This window comes from Cyprinus carpio, chromosome A2 (genome assembly GCF_018340385.1).
Source record: "Cyprinus carpio isolate SPL01 chromosome A2, ASM1834038v1, whole genome shotgun sequence".
NCBI lineage: Eukaryota > Metazoa > Chordata > Actinopteri > Cypriniformes > Cyprinidae > Cyprinus > Cyprinus carpio.
The window spans coordinates 26,504,006-26,521,041 of NC_056573.1; the positions used below are offsets into that span (position 1 = coordinate 26,504,006).

At 32.1% G+C, this 17,036-nt stretch overlaps 1 protein-coding gene and 1 pseudogene across 1 annotated transcript; both read right to left on the reverse strand.

Annotated features, from left to right (window-relative positions):
* LOC109074221 overlaps nucleotides 1-6,353 on the reverse strand; it is a 42,633-nt pseudogene extending 36,280 nt beyond the window's left edge.
* Nucleotides 6,354-8,666: 2,313 nt separating this feature from the next.
* On the reverse strand, nucleotides 8,667-16,325 carry LOC109102759 (calreticulin-like). Its single transcript, XM_042712979.1, has 9 exons — nucleotides 16,144-16,325; nucleotides 14,359-14,460; nucleotides 14,073-14,276; nucleotides 13,898-13,992; nucleotides 12,461-12,670; nucleotides 12,267-12,380; nucleotides 12,044-12,187; nucleotides 10,659-10,751; nucleotides 8,667-10,574 (listed from the first exon to the last, which is right to left on the reverse strand). Exons 1-9 carry the CDS (start codon nucleotides 16,238-16,240, stop codon nucleotides 10,371-10,373), a joined length of 1,263 nt encoding a protein of 420 aa, XP_042568913.1. The 5' UTR covers nucleotides 16,241-16,325; the 3' UTR covers nucleotides 8,667-10,370.
* Between the last annotated feature and the right edge of the window lie 711 nt (nucleotides 16,326-17,036).

Genomic DNA, 17,036 nt, shown 5'->3' on the forward strand with positions numbered 1-17,036 from the left:
ATTTTTAAAATCCTGTAGAATTTTCAGCAAAAATGGCACATGCAGAAATCATTCTGTGCTGTGTATTTAAGTATTTTTTTTATATTACTATTTTTTTTATTAATATTTTGAATTAGATTGTTTTTATACTTTCAGTTTTCATTTTTATTTTACTTACATTTGTACTAATTAGTGCTTTTATTATTATTTTTTATTAATTAATACATAGGTTTAATTCATTTTTATTTTTATTTAAGTTTCAGTTCAGTTTTTATTTATTTCCAGTTAGTAATTTTGTTGCTTGAAGAAAAATGTTCATCTAATATTTATATTTGATTTTAGCTTTATTTTTAGTTTTTTGATAATAACTCTGATATTGAGTAAGATTCTTCTGGTTGCTTTTTTAAATGTGTAGACCGTCTCTAATAATACACGACATCACTCGTTACAATAAATATGAAAATAGCTACACCATGTGACATCAATGAACTTTGCATGCTACTTCACATACTATTAATTGAACAGTAAATAAAGCACACTAATATTCCTTTCAGAATGCATCCACACTTTTCCATAAACGCCAAAAACTTCACAGTCCATAAACCTCAAATTTTTCAATCTCTTTTGCTATCTGGCTGCTCATGAAGTTAACAAAGTGAAAGATATTTGAATGAGAACATATGAGAGAATATCAGGGGTTCTGTGTATGTTAGGCATTGAGTAACTAATAATGAACTGCATTACTTGGTCAAAGAACTGTAGGCTGTTTATGGTTTCCAAACAATGTAGAAAATCAAGCAGAAATAAACTTTCCCTTTCAAAATCTGTGCATTATTTTGTAGTAAACTCTGTAAGCATGAAGACTAGAGCTCCAGGATCTGATAGGAATGTGGCTGGACTGGTTTTATGAGTGTTAGATCGAGACTGACAGGTTTACACGCAGCACGACTGCTGTGGTGTTCACCTGTGTGTGTGTTTTGTGCTGCTTTGGGGTGGGGTTGGGTCGGTTTGGAGAGCTTGAGGGAGAGGTTGACGGAGACAGATTTGTGCTGCTTCCCAAAGAACTCTTGGAAAGCGCTGGTGTCGGCCGCAGGTTCTCCTTCAGGAGGAACGGACTAGAGGGAAGAACAGGAACTGATCCCGGAAGAGCGCCTGCAATCTTCTTCCTCTTGTGTGGAGGGATGAGAGTGGCGGGGAGGAACAGTAGGTTGGATGGCACGGTCTTTTTCTTGGGGTTGATTAAACCAGGTGCATCGCCTGCAAAAAGATGTGACAATTGACAAAATGCGTGTTGGGATTTCACTTCCTGATTTTTCAACAACCAGCTCGTTTCCTCCTGTCACTGGTGATAACATCCACAAATACTTAGTCATTTTCTCAATACTTAGAAACTGAGATTGAGATATATACATCATCTGAAAGCTGGATAAATAATCTTTACATCGATGTATGGTTTGTTAGGATCAGACAATATTTGGCTGAGATACAACTATTCGAAAATCTGGAATCTGAGGGAGCAAAAAAATCTAAGTATTGAGAAAATCAGCTTTAAAGTTGTCCAAATGAAACTCTTAGCAATGCATATTACTAATCAAAAATTAAGTTTTGATATATTTACGGTAGGAAATTTACAAAACATCTTCATGGAACATGATCTTTACTTAATATCCTACATGATGTTTTAGGCATACAAAAATATCCTAATGATTTTTGGCATAAAATAAAAATCGATCATTTTGACCCATACAATGTATTTTTGGCTACTACTACAAATACACCCCAGAGACTTAAGACTAGGTTTGATCACATCAACCATAAACTACTACAAATAACAATCTGCTAATAAAAGCACATGCTATTTAGTTTGGCTCACCACTGAAAACTCATCTTTATCCAAGTGTCCATCTTTGTCAATGTCACTGAGATCCCAAATCTACAAAACACAGAGAGAAGTCGAAAAAAAACAATTATGTAATCATGAAGTTCATTTATGAATATACTAAAGATCTAAAATATACTATAAAGTAAGTCAAATATTAGCAACGTTAACATTTTCTGCATCGGTCTGAATTGGTTGAATAATATCAGAGGTAATATTGTACTTTTTCATTATGTATATACTGTATACACTAGCATTTATAAATTTGTGGTCAGTAAGTTTTTTAAAAAAAGGCCCTTTCTTCATCAAGGCTGCATTTATTTCACCAAAAATACAGTAAAAACAGTAATAAAGTGAAATATTATTACAATTTTAAATAACTCTTTTCTATGTGAGTATCTGTTAAACTGTAATTTATTTCTGTGATGCGCAGCTGTATTTTCAGCATCATTACTCCAGTCTTCAGTGTCACATGATCTTCAGAAATCATTCTAATATGATGATTTGCTGCTCAAGAAACAATTTTCATTATTATTAAAAAAAAAAACAGTGCTGCTTCATATTTTTGTTAAAATTGTATTTTTTTTATTATTTTTTAGTGCTTTTTTAATTTTAAGGTTTATTAAATAATTTATTTGTTTGTAAGGTATCATGTAAGTATAAGTAAAAATCGTGGTATTTTTTTTGTGTGTAATTTTTTATATCTGAGCCTACTAATGAAGTAAAACAGATATTCACCTTTCCGAGCACATCGAGAGGCAGGTTTGAGTTCATTAGGACTGGTTTCACTTTATCACCTGACAGCAGCCCACCAATCGGAGACAGACTCTCAAATATCCCATCATACTTTGCTTTATCCTCCGGCTGGTGAAGCCAAGCACAATGAAAGAGAGACAATGTGTGGTGAGAAAATCAGAGACTACTTAAATACATTTTTCATAACAAATCAGATTTTACTCCAGTAATTCGGTACCTTTATTGTCCAGCTGGAATCAGCAGCAGAGGCGGGCTGTGGATGGTTTCAGGGAACGTGGCTGGCGTGGTGTTGGGTGACGGGCTGGCGTCTCTGTGTATATCTGGAAAGAGGGAAGGTGTTGTTGAGTGTCTGTGTAAAAAGATGCTTTTTAACCCAAACTACTTACAAAATCAGCATGCCAAAAAACAACCAAAAGCGATTGCAAACTGTCCGATAACGTCAACATCAGCTAACGACGTATTCTGAATCGTATCTGATCACATACAAGTGTTATTAACAAAGCATCATTTCACCACATCTTTATTTATACACATGCTATTCGGATAAAATCTACAGATAAACATATGCGGATCATTGAATTTTCAGCTCAGATATCTAAAGTGGCAATACTCACAAATTTAGGGATGGGTGCAGAGATGTTCTGGCTTAGACTGTTTAGACTGACGTCACTTCCTCCCTGAGCAGAAGCCACCAGCCTCAGAGCAGAGAAGAAACCCTTTTTTTAGGAGCAGAGAAGAAACCCTTAATGGAGTTAATGCAGTTTTATTAAGGTTTTTATTGTTGATTAAAAAAAAAAAAAATTTTTAAAAATAAATAAAAATAAATAAAAATTAGAAAATTAAAATACACTTTCATTACATGAAATAAATTACATTTTAACATTTTTAATTAAAAAAAATAAATAATTAAACTTATTTTATTTTAGCTAGCTGCCAAAGCAACATTTTCAACTTGATGTACTAAAATTTATTTTAAATTTTATATTTTTAAAATTTTTTTATAATTTTTATTTTTTAAAACTTCACTTAATATTTAAACTTATTTATTTAATTAAATTATAAAATTTTTTTGTAATGAGTTTATATAATTTATATAACTAATTCAAAATATTAATAAAAAAATATAATAGTATCTCAATTACAGTAAAATAACACTGAACTCAAAATGCAACATCAACTGCATTTTCATATAAACCCTTCAGAGCACTTAATCTTCAACTAATAAGATAACTTAGGCTATTTATTATTATATTTATTTCTTACAAATTACAGTGCTTGGCAGCCTTTTCAATTTAGCTAATGCTTCCATTTCTATAGTGACATTTTGAACATTACAATTTTCCCACATACAGTATGTACGAGTGGACCATTATATTTTCCCAAATTCAGTGTCTGCAGCGTTCAATTTTAAATTTATTAAAATTTAAACAATAATAGGGCTTTATAAAATGTTTATTTTTTCTGAAATTCTATGTTGTCTGTTTTAATTGGATTAGGTTTTGTGATTGAATGCATATTTATAAAAAAAAAAAGATGACCACATAACACTTTAATAACAAATTAATTCATCTTTAAAATGTAATGAATTAACAAGTAACAATTCCTTTTATTTTCTGGCAGACAAAGCGCTGCACAATCAAGGTTTACAGTTTAAATTAAAACATGGACAAAAAATGTGTGATATTCCTTAAAAGTATATTTTAATAAATTGTATAAGTATTACTTTCCATCAAACACAGTGGTGAAACTGTACAGTCAAGATTTAATACTTCAGATAAATGAAGAGCTGATATAAATGATATCAAGTCGTCAAAGATTATCTAATTGTGTATTCCGACATGAAACAATGCTATTTACCTTTTTATCCAAGTAACCTTTTCTCTCAGGGTCTGACAGATCCCAGATCTGTAAAGAGAGGCAAAACACACACTCATTTTCTGCCAAGAACTCCAGCGCTGCATCTCCAGGCTTTCAGATGTTCAGTGATGGGATGATTGGCTCTCACCTGACCCAACGTGCTGTCCGAAAGCCCTGATTTCTTCAAGAACTGAGCAGATTTTGGGGAGCTTATTTGGCGCCCACTTTCCCGGTTTTACCTGGATCAAAGTGGAAAGGAGATGAGAGGAAATTATAGTGGCATTATGGAGCTAAAAATGAACAACACATCATCAGTATGATATTATACTTGATGACTGACATTGGGAGCGCATAATATCAGGGATAATTCCATTTTAAACAGCATTGTAAAGTGATTTACCTGTCTGTAGAAGCTCTCATATGTAGGGTTTCCACTTGATAACTGCATAAATAAGAGAGAAAATGAATAAAAAAGTACAGTAAAATTATAAATATAACAGTAAAGTTACAACATGATAGAAAAATACTTATATTATAAATACTATATTATATTATAAATAGCATATATTAATCTGCGATAATTTTGACAACGAACAGCTGTATCTTAACAAATGTATTGCTGATTGTTAGTTAACTTACTACTGTAAAGTGTTACCAGTATAACAAAAAACAAGTATCAGTTAAATATCAAAAATATGTCTTGGCCAAAGCAAAAAAAAAACAAAAACTTATTTTTCGTAGTATCATTAAAAAAAAAAAAAAAAAAACGTATTTTTCATAGTATCATTAAAAGAAAAAAACATTTTTCGTAGTATCATAAAAACAAATAATAAAAAAACTTCTTTTTCGTAGTATCATAAAAAAACGTATTTTTCGTAGTATCATAAAAAAAAAATGTAAAAAAAATATTTTTCGTAGTATCATAAAAAAAAACTTAATTTTCGTAGTATCATAAAAAAAAACTTATTTTTCGTAGTATCATAAAAAAATAATTGAAAAAACGTATTTTTCGTAGTATCATAAAAAAAAAATTATTTTTCGTAGTATCATAAAAAAAAACTTTTTTTTCGTAGTATCATAAAAAAAAACTTATTTTTCGTAGTATCATAAAAAAAACTTTTTTTTCGTAGTATCATTAAAAAAACGTATTTTTCGTAGTATCATAAAATTTTTTTTAAAAAACATTTTTCGTAGTATCATAAAAAAAACTTATTTTTCGTAGTATCATAAAAAAAAAACTTCTTTTTCGTAGTCAGATTTCACAATAAATCCTGTAAACTATGAATGATAATTGCTTGAAATTACAGTAATGGGACTGTAGTGGGCATCGATGACGTCACAGGACGAAAACATTGGTTTCTCTCGTTAAAGACAAAGCAGACAAACGGTGTGCTGACATAATACATCGGACAAAATCAGAAAAATAAATGTTTCCGAACAAAATTCTGAACAATTCAGTGCCAGGAATCACGTAAATAACGCACATCAGTTTCGTCATGGTGCCTCACAAACAGCTGTCACGACATAAAGAGAGTCGAAAAGTTGCAAAACGGCGACCTTGAAAAAGCAAATCAGTCAGAAATCAATTATTAGACATCATTTCGATACATAACGAGGCAAAACCGAAAAAAATAACTATGACATAATTGCTAACAACAACCGATAACTGCGCCCGTTTCACCGGAGAGCCCAATCTCCGTGTGTTTGCACTTAAACAAGACATAACAGCATTTTCTACAACCAGAGAACACGATTAAGACAAATCCTCCCAAAATGTACTTTACAGTTTAGTTTTAATCCAACTTTTAAAGTCATTACCTGACTGAGTGGCGTGAGCGCCGCCATATTTCCTGATTCACGAGCACGGCAGCACGCGCACAGGAGTCTGTCTCGTGAACGCGCAATGTCAAACTAAAAGAGCGAGTTACTAATTCATTAAAGATCGTATCTTTTCGGTTTATTTCGACGAAATTAATTTTAATTAAGTTATTTTAAGTTATTAACGTATTCTTAAGTATTGGCCCTACTAAGCTACTCTGAAACAAACGTACGAATGTGGACAGATAGTTCATAATTATTTATATTATTAATCTAAAATGCAAAATCAAGTAGAAAGCATGTAAAACATAAAGCAGAACAGAAACAATCTAGAAAATAATTAGTTCTAAATTATATATAACATGTGTAATTATATTATAAATGTAATAATTAATAATTATTATATGTTAAACTGTTATGGGAGAATGTGAGATACATTTACTAGTTCACTGTAGTAAAATAAATAAAAGGAAAATATCAGTTCATGCATCTGAAGTTCCTCTGATTCCATAGTATGAAGAAATACAGCTTCAACATTGCACATATTATCAAAGTTTATTGCTATAGTTTAGAAAATGGAAATAAAATATGACAAGAATTCAGAGTTAAACTGTGTCAGAACAGATTCATCTTGATAATGTCAGATAACACTTAACCCGTTTAATCCCAAATTTTTCCCAGACATGAAAATATCCAAATGTGTCATTAGTAACCCTTTGAAATAATCAATAATTATTTTTTGAAATTTTTTTGGAAAAGTGTGTGAAAAATTGTTCGGTCACAATTGTGACCAGTGGGATAAGGTGAGGACTGAATGAACATATTTCTATATTTTAAACTGTTTGATCACATTCTAGGGTTACTCTTATGCATACAAAAAACCTTATGCAACATTGATAGGAACATTGAGATAAAAAAAAAATAAAAAAATTAAACTTATATTATCGCATTTTTTAATTGTTGTTTTTTTTTGAGTTATATATTAAATTTTTTTTTTATTTTTGTTTTTTGTGTATAAACATCATTATTGAAATTTTTTTGTAATATTTGAATTTTTACTTTAGTGCAATATTTTGTCAATGCAACATTTTATTGTCATTTTCTCCAGCAACTGCAATTAGATTTATATTGTATACCTAAGTTCACTGTTATCCCACCGGTCACTATTGTGACCATCAGCATGTTTACTCATTCTATGACCACACTCAACAAAACTAAATATATGTGAATGCTTATATTAATACTAGACACCCTAAAGATCATGTGTACCAAAAATCTGTCATATATTTATGCTGACATACTGTACTAGCCTTTAGTTTTGGAGCTTTGATGCAGTCATCATCTTCTCAAGGTGCAAACAGGAAATAAGCTGCTACAATTTGCACTAATCATGTGAAACTGCACAGATTTCATTGAGACCCTTTATTTTTTCCATATTTGCAGGAAGTGCACTAAAACATCAGTCAGTAAGGTTTTTAGAGCTTTATAAATGAAAACCTTTTTTACGGTCACTATTGTGACCGGTGAGATTAAACGGGTTAAGCAAAACATGGTCAGGTCAAAGTGTCTGAATAATTTTTGGAACTAAATTGTAAAATATTACTGGTAGTCCACTGTATGAAGAATTTCTGGGTATAATATGTCACAGTTTCCTTTATTTTGCTATCCTCGCTTACCTAAATGAACTATACTAGTAAAAAAAAATATATAAAAAATATTATCTGGTGTCTGAATAATTTTTGGTTTGACTGTACATAGCCGGTATTCTACTGTAAAATATCTCCATCTTGTGTACCAGATTTGTAAATGCATGAAATCAGCTTTTTCATTGTAGAAAACACGTTGTGAAAATAATGCAACTCCCAGAAACAACCTAAACATGCATTCGTCTTCGTCTCTAACTGCTTGTTTTATCATCTTTTGAGCAGTTCAAACTATGAAAAAAATGATTGAATAATGTCTGTGGAATATCTTTAGTGAGATTAACACTAGATTAACCACCTGCACTGCTCTAAATATTCTTACAGCGATGGTTTGAGACCGGAAAACTTTCTTATCAGGGATCTAGCTTTTTTTTTTTTTAAGTGCAATTCATTTTTGTGGTCCAGCTTTCATGTTGCAAATACAAACTTATCAACCAAACCAAAACAAAAGGGAGTATAACTCCAAATATTTACTCAGATGCATGTGACTAAAGCTGACGATGAACAAACCTTCCAGAGAAATGATGCATTCATGAAAATTAATGGGAAATGTGTAATGTGTAAATACCTTCATCTGTTCTTTTGGTGTGATAACCTGAATTGTATTAGTATAAATAAATAAAGAATTATGAAACCACGATGTGCTCAAACTCACAAAATATCACAACTGCATGTACAATAAAGTTATTTATTAAAACTTTGGCAACTTTCTCAACATGTAAAAAGGTGGTTTAATGTCACTAAACAGGATTTTCAGTATTAATCCAATTTGAACATTTAGGATTTAGTTCACAGTGTGTATTTTAATGCAGCCTTGAGATCTCTGCAACTATTACCACATCCCTTATTGTAGCTCATTTATTTTCAAGTAACAAAAGATTTTATATATATATATAAAAAAAATAATAATAATTACATCAGCTTCAAACTGAACATCACAAATGCGACTGCCACTGATAATCTGAAAGGGTAAAACAAACTCAAACTGCAAGACATTTGTAATAAATAGAGCTGGAAAATAAAAGGAATTTTACTGAATATCTTGTTTAGGAGATTCATATGATAACCACCACAGCACACATGCTGCGGTTACAGAACAAAACTAAATCTTCAGTGCCAAGGGAACATTACGTCGTTGTAAATTTCTTTTGCACTACAGAACAAACATTCATCAGTCCTCGTTGATGAAATACAAGCAGAATGAATTTGTGTATATCGTTGTGTTTTCCTGCAATAATCTACCCAAACATGATTTTGTTCTGCTCATGTTTCAGAAATGAGGACTAGAGTTTGAAACCCAGCCTGTGATCGGATTAATCTCTTATTAATAACAATAGGGCGAAAATCACCATCCTCCATTCTTCCGTTTCATCACATTTCTGCGATGAGGAGAAACAACTGTTCAAGCTGTGTAACATCCCAGTAACATTCTTTAATGTGTTTGGAAGTCCGTTTCCACTACAGAAAAAAATAAAAATAAATAAAAATATAATTTTGACTTTTTATGTCACAGTTCAGACTTCATTTCGCACAAAAAAAAAAAAAAAAAAAAAAAAAAAAAAAAAAAAAAAGTTGGTCTGAATTGCGAGATATAAATCGCAGTTTTCGGATTTTCTGAATTGTTTTTTTTTCTACCACAGAATAAAAAAATTCAGATAAATACGATTTCTCACAATGCAGAATTTTATCTCAGAGCTATGAGTTTATATCTCACAATTTTTACTTTATATCTCGCATTTTTGAGTTTAAATCTCACAATTTTGACTTTTTTTTCAGTATTTCAAGTTTACATCTCACAATTTCGAGTTTAAATCTTACAATTCAGATTTTTTCTAAGTTTTATAAGTTTAAATCTCACAACTTTTACTTTTTTTTTCCTCCGAACTCTGAGACAAAAAGTCCCGATTGTGAGATATAAACCAATAATTACATGAAGTCGTCTGAATTGTGAGCTAAACGTCGCTAAAAATGATCTTTTTTTATTTTTGTACTCCGTGGTGAAAACGGGCTTCCATAATTATAACTGTAATTCAAGTAAACTTCATGATTTTAGTCTAGTTCCTTCAAGCTAACACCATCGTCATGTACTAATATGGGCATTGATTTTACAAACATGAAAGGCACAATGAACTGATCATAGATCAGCATTAAAAGACTCCTGGTAACTTCAATAACAAAAAAAATCAATAACAAAAAAAAAACTGGCTCGTTAAGGGTCAATGGTCACAAATTAAACATATGGGTTGAGGACTGCCGGTCGCCCTCTATGACATCATCACGACGTCATCGCCCTCTCTAAGAGCGCCGCGTTTAGAATGAATGCACTGCAGTCGTTTCCCTGGCAACCACGGAATGTGGATGGTAATCTACTTCCTGCGTTACAGTTCGTCTTTGGGAAGCGCATCATTGTCTCCTTCCTCCTCTGGAGACTCGTCTGCCTCGTCCTCCTCCTCTTCCTCCTCGCCTTCATCCTCCTCCTCCTCCCCCTCATCTGCTTCTGTGCTCTGCTCCTTGTTCTTCTCCTCCTCCTCCTCTTTGCGTTTCTTCTCATCCTGTTCCTCCTTCATTTTCTTCTCGGGACCCTGCGGCGAGACAGAATGCATTTAATAAATGCATTTTTATTGCATATTCACAAGCTCAGCAAGATGCTCAAATCAAACTCTTACCTTTGTAGCACCCCACGTTTCATTTCCGAAATCCTCAGCTTCCTTCACGTCGTCTGTGATGAAGAAGTTGTCAAATATAGTGCCGGACTTCACCTGGAGTGATGAAACAGAAACACAAACATGTTGGCGTTTCTCACAATGAACTGAAAGCGCCTCTTAAAGTGGTTTAATGTGCAAACTTCCAAACTTGCTATTGAGTTTACAAGCACACTCCAGGGTTATTATAGCTCAAACTAAAGTATTCTTAACTCAAACTAAACTAAACCATAAACACTTTACTTGAAATAAAATAAAATAAAATATTGAAAATACTTCTCATTTTCATTTAGTTTAACTTGATGTACTAAAACAGCAAACTAAAAATTAATTAAAATTAATAAAAACTACATAGACATAAACAAAAACTAATTCAAATGCTACAAAACACACATAACGAATTTATTAAAACTTTAACTTTTGAAAAACATTAAAATAAAAAGTCATTCAAAAATATGAATAACAATTACTTGCTTAAAAAAACTAAAATAATACTGCTACGTACAGATATAAGTAGGACTGGACGATATAGATTAATAATAATAATAATAATAATACAAATTATAAAATTAATTAAAATGTCTAAAATCAAATAAATAAATATTTTTAATATTTAAATAATTTTAAGTGCAAGTAATTTTTTGTGTTTTTATATTTTTTTATATAGCTTTTAATTACATTTATTTCATTTCAGTTAACATTTATTTTATTTCAAGTAACAAATCTTAATGGTTTCAGTTAACTTTAATAATCTTGATATTTAGTAATTCCTCTGAAATGGCTTAAAGGTGTGAGGAACCATCATTTCAATCAAATAAACAGACTGAAAAAGTTCAACCAAGAACTAAAATTCAATAAAAATCTAGTTAACATCAACTAGTGCTAAAGTTTTCAGAAAACTGAACTGGCATAATAAAAATCACATTACAATCAACACAATATGCTTGTCACAATCTCTGTGAATATATTGTTAATCCCAAATTGCATTATTTTTTAAAGTTTTATAATGCTTCCTGAGGTTCACTTATATAGTTAATAGGGTTTTCATAATTATGAAATACAATGCTATTTTATGGTAATATTGAGAATAAAAAAAATAATAAAATAAATTTGCAAAATATATATATTGAAAATATTTCCTATATGCTGATACTTTTCGAAGTGCACTTATATATCAGTAAGATTTTCATAATAAAAAATTAGAAGGCTATTTTATGTTAAACAATAAATAAATAAAAATATTTGCTATATGCTAATACTTCCGGAAGTCCACTAATATATTTACCGTAGTAGGTTTTTGATAATTGAGAAATGAAAGGTTATTTTATGGCAACACTAAGGTGTCTTACCTGCCAGAGATCCAGCCCAATGACTCCAATGTTGTCGAATTTGTAGATCTCAGCATCCGGAGTGTATTCAGGGTTGTCGATTTCAGGATGCACCCAGAGGCCCTTGTAGTTAGGGTTGTCAATCTGTTTGGGTTTCCACTCACCCTGCACCAAAACGCAACAATAAATGAACATCAGAGGCCTGAAATGCTGTGGAAGTGTCTTCAAGCATGTGAATCTGTACCTTATACTCCGGGTTTGGGATCACGGCGGGTTCCCACTCTCCGTCCATATCCTCATCCCAGTCGTCTGGCTTCTTGGCGTCTGGATCGGGAATATTCTCAGGCTTATCCCAGTCCTGACAACATCAGACAGTCAGTGTTAAAAGACGAAACCGAGCCAGCTGTGCCTCACAGGTGATGGGAAACAGAGTCGAACCTCAGGTTTGGTGTCCGTCTCGTCGTCGATCTTGGCGCGGTCGTCCCAGTCCTCAGGTTTCTTGGCTTCGGGGTCCTTGATCTTCTTCGGGGGCAGGAAGTCCCAGTCCTCCTCCAGAGAGCCGGACTCCACCTTCTCGTTGTCGATCTTCACCTCGTACGTCTGATCCGGATTCAGAATCAGTGTGTACAAGTGAGTCAATTCATCATCCTGGAGAGAAAGAGAGAGAGTTCATTTAGAGAGCTCGTTTTAAAGTCTTAATTTCATTCTATGACATTTGCATTACAGATGCTCTCAACTCATATGGCTAATATATATATATATATATATTATATATATATATATATATATATATATATATATATATATATATATATATATATTATATATATATATATATATATATAATATATATATATATATATATATACATTAAAAAAAAAAAAAAATTCTGGCTAAAATATATGTTACAAATAGGCTGAATATATGTTGTAAATGAAATATATACATTTATATATTAATATATATTTTAGAAATTTCAAATTTATTGACTTTCAAACTATACATAGCAAAATAAATTTTTAAATATATTTCAGGGGCTTACAATATTAATTACTTAATTTACTCAATACTTAGTTTTATTTATTTATGTTATATGTTCACATTATATATATATATATATGTGTGTAATATATATATATATATATATATATAATATATATATATATATATATATATATATATATATATATATATATATATATATATATATACACACACACACACACACACACACACACACACACACACACACACACACATATATTTATAATAAAATAGATTTTAAAAATATACAAAATATGGCAAAAAAATATATACTGGAACCAGATTTTCAGGTTGTTTCAAATTTGAATTCAGTTTAGTTCAATACAAAACAAACCAGGGTTTAAAACTAAACTAAAATTAAAAACTAAAATTAAAACCATAAAAAAGTGTTACTCTAAACAAAATAAACGTTAACTAGCTAGTTGCCAAGGCAACATTTTACATTTTAATTCAGCTTAACCCAATGTACTAAAATAAGTAAAAATAAAACTGGAAAAATTTATAAAAACTATATGCGCGTACTGTATATTAAAAAATATATATATAAAAATAAAATAAAAAAAAAATCAACAAATTAAAAAGGAAAATACAAAAATAAAAAAAATGATTCACAATATTGATAAAAAAAAATAATAATTATGTCTCAGTGAAGTAACACTGAAATAAATAACATTTTTGATGTAAAGTCCACAGAAGTCAATAATGTCATGATTCAGTTCAGTTCAATAACAGTGTCATTATCCAATCAAATTCTGTTCTTGTCTGATAGTGTCATATTACTGAATATAAACCAACCCTTGGATTTAACTTGACTTTTTAAAAGGACCTCACCTTGCATTTGATATCTTTCTTGATGAGGTGGTTCTTGCCTTTGTAGTTGAAGATGACGTGAACCTTCTTGGTGCTGTAGCCACAGATATCCGGCCCTGTTGAGATGATTTAGACCAGAAAACATAAATAAATGACCCGTTTCCTATAATGAATCCAGGGGTTACGGTGGACGTACCGAACATGACGTAATACTGGGAGTCTCCGTGCATGTCAGCCTGGTTGAGATCAGCCGGGAAGACTTTAACGTATCCGCCTCCGCAGTCGATCTTCTGCTCGTGTTTGACGGTGAACTGGATCACCAGAGGTTTGCCCTCGTTGCTGAAGGGCTCGAAGCGGGCGGAGGTGGCGTAGAAACGGGCATCCTGGCTGGTCTGCAGACCTGTTGGTGCACAAAGAGAGAGCAAAAGTCAAGCAAACTCGGCTTCTTTGCTGAACCAGTTTTTAGGGATGCAAACGCCTACCCTTGTCTTTCTCAGCGTCTCCGTAGAAGTTTCCAGCAGTCAGTTTGAACTGGCCATAGTCAGACTTGTGCTCGGAGTTCAGCCATCGACTCTTCCAGGCATCTGCGAATGCGAATAAAAAAAAAGTTAGAAGCAAAGAAATAAGGCTAAAATGATAAAAGTGAATGCAACTGTGAATAAGGATGAGTTGAGAACGTGAAAAGCATCCTAGAAAGTGAAAATGCATGCAAATATACGGACTGTATCAAAGCAGCTGCACATTAAAAAACTGGAAAATAAGTGTTTATGTTTTCAATTTCAACTATTATGAAATAAATTCCATTTTAGCTGTACAGCAGCTCTTCAGAAGACAAATCAATTGAGATTCAGTTCAGCTCGATAACAGCGTCAATGTTGCAAAGTTCATCAGTTATATAAAAAAAAACAAGAGTTATTATAGTTAAGTAAATCTAAAACCATTTTAAAACATTTTCATTACTTGAAATTAAATAAATGTTAACTGAAATATGATTACCTTCCTACAAAGGAAATTGCATGCACATACATTTTTAAAAATACATTATTGGCATGATTGTGTTTATATAAAGTATTGCCAAAGCTTTAAAACAAAACAAGAAATGACAAGAATAATAATAACAAATGACAATAAAAAAATTGAAAAATTAGGTGCTAAATAATCAGTAAAAATAATAGTTACATTTTTATTTAAAAAGACATTATTAAAAAAAAAACAACATATGAATATTTGTCATTGTCAACTAACTTACTAACCCAAATTGTACAAAAAAGCATTTATCTAGCTCTTTGTTTATAAACTTGAAGAGGAAACGAGATGAATTTATGAGGGTTGCAGGTCCAGTCACATTCCACACACATTTAATGATTGATATTTAAGGAAGTTAGTGGAATAAGTTCAGAAACTTCCTGTTCTTCTTGATAGACACATGCATGTGCTGATGCAAGTTTTGCTTTCATTTGCACTAGCATAATTAAATGATTAAATGCATATACATAAACACATCTTGTGCAATTAACAAACCAATTAGACAAGGCCTGGAATGATGCAGTGGGCACATGAAAATTAAGTAGCATCCTGTGGTGACATGCCATAAAACTATTTCAACAGGTAATAGGATTTATTTGCATTTATTTGCATTATTAAACATCTATTGCTGTATTGGGTCTCAGTGGGCGTGGCTTCTCATTCAACAGAGCACTTTATTGGACAAACATTTGGACACGCCCCTGAGTGCAAGACGAGTCATCAGAACCTCTGGTTCATTGTCCCACAACATAATTTTTTTTGCTTCTAATTGTTTATTTTGTCAAATTGTAGGAGTACACAAGCATACAGAAGCTCAAATTTAACCTAAAATTTTAATTTTATGTTTTTAAAGGTTAATAAATATGCAACATGTGTCATAACGCACTTCTTCAGCACTGTAACATTCATTGTGCAATGGAAAGAAAGAAAGAAAGAAAGAAAGAAAGAAAGAAAGAAAGAAAGAAAGAAAGAAAGAAAGAAAGAAAGAAAGAAAGAAAGAAAGAAAGAAAGAAAGAAAGAAAGAATAATTTTTGATGGTTTCATTTTTGCTTTGTCAAACTAATATGCAGAAACCAATACTGCTAAGTAATAAGTAATCAGATGCACTTTCCAAACATAACAAAATTATAATTAAACATCACAGCCTGTTAATTATTCATTCGATAACCCATTTTAATGTCACTTTTAATGTTGTGAGCTACGAATCAACCATGACGTGCAAGTTCAGCTGAAACACTCACCTCCATCCAGAAACTGCTCTTTAAAGTACACCTCTGCATTGGCAGCCAGTGCCAATAATAAGGCAGAAACGATCTGGAATAATGTAATCATTTGCATTTTTGTTAATGTCAGGAATGAACCCGCACGCTCCTTCTCTCCGTCTCGCGCTCGCGCTCTGCTGCGCTCGGTTTATCCGTGGCTCCGGGAAAAGCGCGTGGCTGCACAGATGTCTGCCGCTCATTGGTCCACAGCTGACGCTCTCGACCAATCACAAGAGACCACGAAGCGCCTGGCTCGCCTCTAGCCCGGATACTGTATCCGCCTCTTGTGCTGCTCTCAGATCGGCTGTTGCTGTACGCAGTGATCCGCGGTCGCGTCACATGACAGTGCAGAACTGACTCAGGATCAGTTTCCAGGACAACAGTGGAGGGTTGAAACACGGGGCTTTACCTGTTGACTTTGATATGGTAAACCACCAAAGACAATAAACTGCTTATTGCGTTTGAAGACAGCTTGTGGGAAAAATAATATAAAAACCCAAGTAACTGCATCAAACAACGTGTTGGATCTAAAATAATCTATAAAATGAATCAAAATGAGAGTAAAATATTTGTAAAAAATTCGATATGCCAAATTTAGGTTAATCCAAGGCTTTTCAGTAAACTAATTCTAATAGCTAACTTAATAGGCCTGTATAAAATTTAATCTAAATATACTGTATATTCCGTCTTATAGGCCATATCTTTTGTTATTGCCATTGGTTTCAAGGCCTTAATCCAGATGGAATCAAGATCTTGTGGATCTCAAAACTAGAAAAATTGATTTGAGGTCTGAAAGTCAATTTGACCAGTTCTGCATATTCATATCTGGATTGGGAGTTTCCTATATTTTCTACAGTAAAAGTTGTTGCAGG